The sequence below is a fragment of the Drosophila persimilis genome, unplaced genomic scaffold (assembly GCF_003286085.1).
Source record: "Drosophila persimilis strain 14011-0111.01,24,50 unplaced genomic scaffold, DperRS2 tig00000477-arrow-pilon, whole genome shotgun sequence".
In the NCBI taxonomy this organism is placed as follows: domain Eukaryota; kingdom Metazoa; phylum Arthropoda; class Insecta; order Diptera; family Drosophilidae; genus Drosophila; species Drosophila persimilis.
The window spans coordinates 3,006,109-3,012,275 of NW_020825313.1; the positions used below are offsets into that span (position 1 = coordinate 3,006,109).

A 6,167-nucleotide genomic window follows, 5' to 3' on the forward strand; every position below is an offset into this window, starting at 1 on the left:
GATATTGGTCACTACAATTCCCGGGTTAGACGGCCTACAATTTTATATCTTTTCATATCATATATCTTTTTGTTGGCGATTCAAAAGCCTGGTTGTTAGAACTCATTAAAATATAATTTAAATAAATATTTAAATAAATAAAATAGTTTTTGTGCCCCTTCGTCAGTTTTTCAATCATAATAAAAAAGGTATACAAATTTATTTCAATTTATTTCATGTTACAACTTTCATAAGGCACCCACCATCTATTTGCAGTAAGATACATTATTTAACCTAACGCCAAAAAAATTATAGAAAACAACTACAGTCGAAGAAAGCTATGTCTTTATAGTGGACCATGAAAACTCTTTTTTATACATTCCGTAGGCCAACCAGTATAAAAGATTAAAAAGCACAAATGACATCGGAAACGCAATGCGCGCGAAGCGGTCGATTAGCGAAACGCTGTTTACATAGCTTACGTTGTGACCTTGTTCAGTCTTTTCTGCAGCTGCGTCACGCTCACGCTGTTTTCGGAACTGGTCGTCACTCTTGAGGCAGAGCCATATCTGTCGCATACGCGAAATGACGGGGGGTTCCGTTTGCGTGGTTCGTTCCATGGTGGCTCCACGCGAGGAGGCCTTGGGAAAGATGTATTCATTAACAGAATGCAGCAGCAGATATATAAATATGTATGTATATATGAACTTACGGTAAAGATAGGACATGTGAGGGCATTCCGTTTACGAAAAGCAGTGTCATCTAGTGCTGTTGGTAATGATTCTGCAGATTCGAATTCAAGAGTGTCATTTTCCGAACAAACGCAAATATCATTCTGTGAGTTCATTTGCTCACTGGCCTCATCGCTACCATTATCTTCTATATCCTCGTCACTAACTTTTTTGTTGGCTTCAATGCCATGTGCTATGTTAGTTTTCCTGATATTTTCCAAGTGCTCTTCCAGACGTGGTATTTCGCCACTGCCAAGTTTAGTAAAATAATGAACACCCGCGAATTCTAGCAAAGTGGCTATGCAATAGAGAAAACTCATCAGAAGGAACCAGTCCAGGGCAGTTGCATATTTGACTTTTGGCAAGTCAGTCCGTGAGTCCAAACTAATGGTTGATAGTGTTAGAACTGCTGTTACACAGAGACCGACACGGTCGCTAGTGGCCTCACGATGTATCCAAAATGATACCCAAGACAATACCACGATCAAAATGCAGGGCACATAAACCTTTAAAGTATTCATTGTTATATATATAGTATGTATAAACGTTAAAATACTAACTTGGATTAGAAAGTATCCGGTATGACGTTTGAGGTTGAATGCTACTTGTAAAACTGAAAAGTCACCCTCTCGTCGTGTTGACGTGAAATTGCGGTGCATCATGCTAATGAGATCAAATTGGTTAAGAGTCATTCCGGGGACAAATGACACGGCATCATCTTGATCTTTCCATTCGTAAACTAGCTGTTGGTTCGTATAGCCATCTGAAATATTACAATTCTGGATAGGGCATTAAATAATATAAATGGAACTGGAAAAATATACTAACAGCTACCAAATATAAGGGGACACGATTGTCTATCCATCGGAAAATTTTTCAGCTCCATGGGACATGTGGCTTTAATGGTTAATCTAAAAGAAACAGTGTAGAAACATGGACATGAGCGATTATTATACTCGCTTGAAACGTAACTTACCTCATCGAATAGAGGATTCCGCCGTCTTGACCAAGTCGAAGTAATTTGTTTGGCACAGTAATTGTGTGTATATGAGAATGTTTTCCATTATAAAAGTAAGTGTCTGGTCGCCAGATTTTGTCTAGCATCTTAATGCTCAAGGATAAACTTTTAATTGGCCCCTCAAAACTCAACCGCTTATCTCGCCAATACTGTCTAAAATAGCAATCCATTGAATATTCCATATCCCGCTCTGACACCGGACCCATACTACGTATAAGTATATTGGTTTGCACCACCGTAGGTATCCCCTTTCCATGTGTAGGAAGTTGTGACTGTTCATAGCGTTTGAGAAGGTTTTCCAAAATGTTAGAGATATTGCGGCTTAGAATATCAGTAGACACCAAGCGCGCCATTCTATTTCGATTTGAAGATTGTGATTGGTTTTTTCCGTTCTCTTGAGGTAGACTTCGATGTTTACTAAATGTTACCGTAGCTGGTGGAGTCTGTTTTACACGAAAAGACTCGTAAATTCTGCTTGCCTTTAACTCGGTCGTTATGATTGGCGTGTTTCCTGGTACCTCAGATTTTATTATTGGAACTATAGAAAGCCCATTCGATTCTTTTAGAATCGGTATACTATGGCTGCAGTGCCATTCAAGTATACTTATGTATATTGAGAATCTGTGAAAATATTATATTATACCAAAAAACATTTATATGTACTCAGATTCTACAGCTCAAGTTCATTCGCAAAAACCTACAACGTATACATACAAGTTCTTATCGTTTAATCTTCTATGAAAATACCTCAAGAGCTCGTCGGTTCTCTTTTACATGATCTTATAATAAAAAAAAAAAAACAGAGAACTAAAATAAAATAAAAACATCCTCAAAAATATTTACCTTAAACTGTATAATATATTGATAAACTCCTCCGAAATGGCTCTTCCGATTTTCGTAAAATTTTATGTGCTTATCGGTTAGGTGTGCGCATCGGGCAACATCCAGTTTTTATCCCGTTCAGGCCACTCTTCGGGTACCTATGTATATTCTTTTTTTTTTGATGTCTTTGTTGCTAAACTCCTCCGAAATGGCTCTACCGTGAAATTCGTGAATTTTTTTTTTTGCTTATCGCGCCAATCTGAGCCAATAGCAATTAATATAAATAGCCATCCAGTTTATTTGTGTTGTCTAAAGACGGACTAACCAAGAATATGGTACACTCTATTGCGCTGAGAGATTAATATGTATTGTTAAGTAATCTTATAATTGAATAGTAAATCTACTTATAGTAGATAATTATTATTACCGAACTAAAAAAATGTTTCCTAGTAGAAAAACAACGTTTGCCGGGTCAGCTAGTGCATGTATAAGATTCAACAAATTTTTGTTAGTAGTGCCTTATATATAAGTAAATCTTGTAGCACTAAGATAGAAGAACAAATATTTCTTTCACAGCCAAGTTGGCTTTTTCTAAGCCAATTCTCAAATAAGAAATCACAATCAGAGAAAGTGCATTGCTGATAAAAAACTCCCTCTTTACAGTAAAGGTAAATCGGCTCGATGGTCGTCACAATCTTATGATACCCGATACTCAAAATGAGTATTGGGGCATATTTGTGGTGGATTTGTGGTAAAAGTGGATGTGTGTAACGTCCAGAAGGAAGCGTTCCGACCCAATAAAGTACATATATTCTTGATCAGAATCATTAGCCGAGTTGAATGAGCCTTGTCTGTCTGTTCGTCCCTATGAGCGACTAGTGCTCTGAGACTATAAGAGCTAGAGCAACGATATTTTGTATCCAGATTTCTGTGATATGTCACTGTTGCAAGGGTAAAACGCCTATCGTCCAGGCGTCATAATCTGAGCCGGAGCGTATCATTATTATAGCCAGAATGAAGAAAACAATTTCATTCTATCTCGCTCTATCTCTCTCTAACACACAGTTTCATGGCCGGCTTTGCCTATTGCTAAAAGTGAGCACCTAGATCTTGTAACGTGCAACGATATATAAACTAGGGATGGTCGAAGAACGGCTATGGCGGCAAGCTGTTATTTCAGCTCTAGCTCGTCGGTATTGAGGGGTGGTGGTCTTGCGCGAACCGTTCGATAACCGCTGCTGCAACGTCAGGTATAAGAAATTAAATACTAAGATTTAAACGTGCGGTCGACAAGAAAACGCTAAAATACTGAATCGGTAGATACAAGAATCCCTAATAGTTGGGATCACAGATGTCCTTGTGTCCCTCTTGAGCCCTCCCTACCAATGACCACTTCCTTGGGATCTTTTCAGGGTCTCCCAGTGGCCACATTTTCATTCGGCTAAGCGGGCACCATCGTGAGTTCAGTTAATGGTGCTCTGCTGCATCACATACGCTACGTCGGCAGCCATACGCTAACGAAGACCGAAGCTAAATGGGTGCACAGCCTAAATCGTACAGTGAAAACGACGAATGGTCCTTTGCTGCATCACATAGGCTCGCTTGGAAGCCATTCACTACTGACGATCGAAGAAACGGGTGTGCACAGCTTAAATCGTGCAGGAAGAGCGATGAATGGTCATCTGCTGGCTCACATATGCTCGCTACAGCGTAAAACGTATAGGACGAACGACGAAGGGTCCTCTGCTGCATCACTTGGGCCGCATACATTTGCAGGTCCTGGAGTGTTTAGTTTAATATCGCGTTGGAGGCTAACGCCTCATCTGTCTGCCAGTCCCAGCCAGCTGCGTACATCGGCTTACTTTGACGCAGCGGCGGTGCTTTTCTAGAGAATCCACTGGCCTCTATCCAGAGGCCTATACTCTTGCGTGCTGGAACTTCCAGTGGAAGCCTCCAGTTGATTATTCCACCACTTTGGGTCAATCTCGCGGAGTACGATGGGGCTAAGAACATACTGTCGTTAAAACCAATCTTCTACGGATCTCTCCTCTCACTCACCAAACCTGTGTTCTCCCTGAGCTACAATAGAATATCTCAACAGGCACTGATTGTTTTCTTGTTATTTATTCCTCGAGCACACGCGGATGTTTTTCGATTTGTTTCCGAGAGCTGATCAAAGAGCGGCTCATTCGGCGGCCTGAACGTGGCGGACGAGGAAGTGCTTGGCCTGTCAAACTCTTTTGTCGCGAGGACTTCACCTTTTTATACCCGATACTCAAAATGAGTATTGGGGTATATTAGATTTGTGGTAAAAGTGGATGTGTGTAACGTCCAGAAGGCATCGTTTCCGACCCCATAAAGTATATATATTCTTGATCAGCATCAATAGCCGAGTCGAGCCGAGTCCGTCCGTCCTTGCGTCTGTCCGTCCCTATCGGCGCCTAGTGCTTAAAGACTATAAGAGCTAGAGCAACGGCGTTTTATATCCGGACTTCTGTGATATGTCACCGCTACAAGTATATTTCAAAACTATGCCCCGCCCACTTTCGCCCGCACATAGGGTGAAAATTTGTGGCATCCACAAATTCAAAGATACGAGAAAACTGAAAACGCAGAATCGTAGAGAATGACTATATCTTCTAGAGTGCAAAATCTGAACCAGATCGTATAATTATTATAGCCAGAATCAAGAAAACAATTTCATTCTTGCCCGCTCTGACTCTCTCTAACACACAGGTTTCTTGGTCGGTTTTGCCAATTGCAAAATATGAGTTCAAGGATCTCAGAACCTATAAGAGCCAGAGCAACCAAATTTGGTATCCACACTCCTGTGATATCGGTCCTTGACCGTTTTGAGTCACAATTTCGCCACACCCCCTTCCGCCCCCGCAAAGGACGAAAATCTGGGGCATCCACAAATCTCAGACACTATTAGGGCTAGAGTAACCAAATTTGGTATCCACACTTGTTTTAGATCTCACCATAGAACGTATATCTCAAAATTTCGCCTCACCCCATTCCGCCCCCACAAAGAACGAAAATCTGTTGCATCCACAATATTGCAGATTCGGGAAAACTAAAAACGCACAATCATAGAGAATGACATATGGTCATAGATATCTATCCGCTTGCCGAATCAGATCAGATCATTTTTATAGCCAAAAGGAACAAATCAATTTGCAGTGGCCACGCAGCGCCCGACGTCACGCTCAGACTGATTATCTGTCTCTCTCGAACGCACTCTTTGTCGTATCGTTTAATATTATCGGCGTTTGCCAGAGGAAAGCTATACTGACTAAGTATAGGGTATAAATGTAGAGTTGCGGTGTCCGCAGCAACTCAGAACGTTCCCCCTCGTTGTATTTCTATTCCCTGAACTCTCTTAGCGACCCTGGGCGGAACCCTACCTCACGCCTCATATGTTATGATCTGTCAAATCCCTTCTGATCACTTGTTTTAGTAACAAAACGTAACAGCTCCCAACTGGTCACAACAGAAAGTACCATCGAATAAGGCAAAATTTACATTTCTGGTCGCTTCAGGCGCCATTACAAAGCCCCCCTTCCAAATCAGACTAGGGTGGAACAGGGCGTGCCCTTGGCTGATCCCGCATGAAT

The 6,167-nt window shown here is 41.3% G+C and overlaps 1 protein-coding gene across 1 annotated transcript; it reads right to left on the reverse strand.

The window, feature by feature from the left end:
• Positions 1-317: 317 nt before the first annotated feature.
• Positions 318-2,115, reverse strand: LOC6603584 (gamma-aminobutyric acid receptor alpha-like). Its single transcript, XM_026989997.1, has 5 exons — positions 1,687-2,115; positions 1,539-1,621; positions 1,271-1,473; positions 680-1,216; positions 318-632 (listed from the first exon to the last, which is right to left on the reverse strand). Exons 1-5 carry the CDS (start codon positions 2,079-2,081, stop codon positions 318-320), a joined length of 1,533 nt encoding a protein of 510 aa, XP_026845798.1. The 5' UTR covers positions 2,082-2,115.
• Between the last annotated feature and the right edge of the window lie 4,052 nt (positions 2,116-6,167).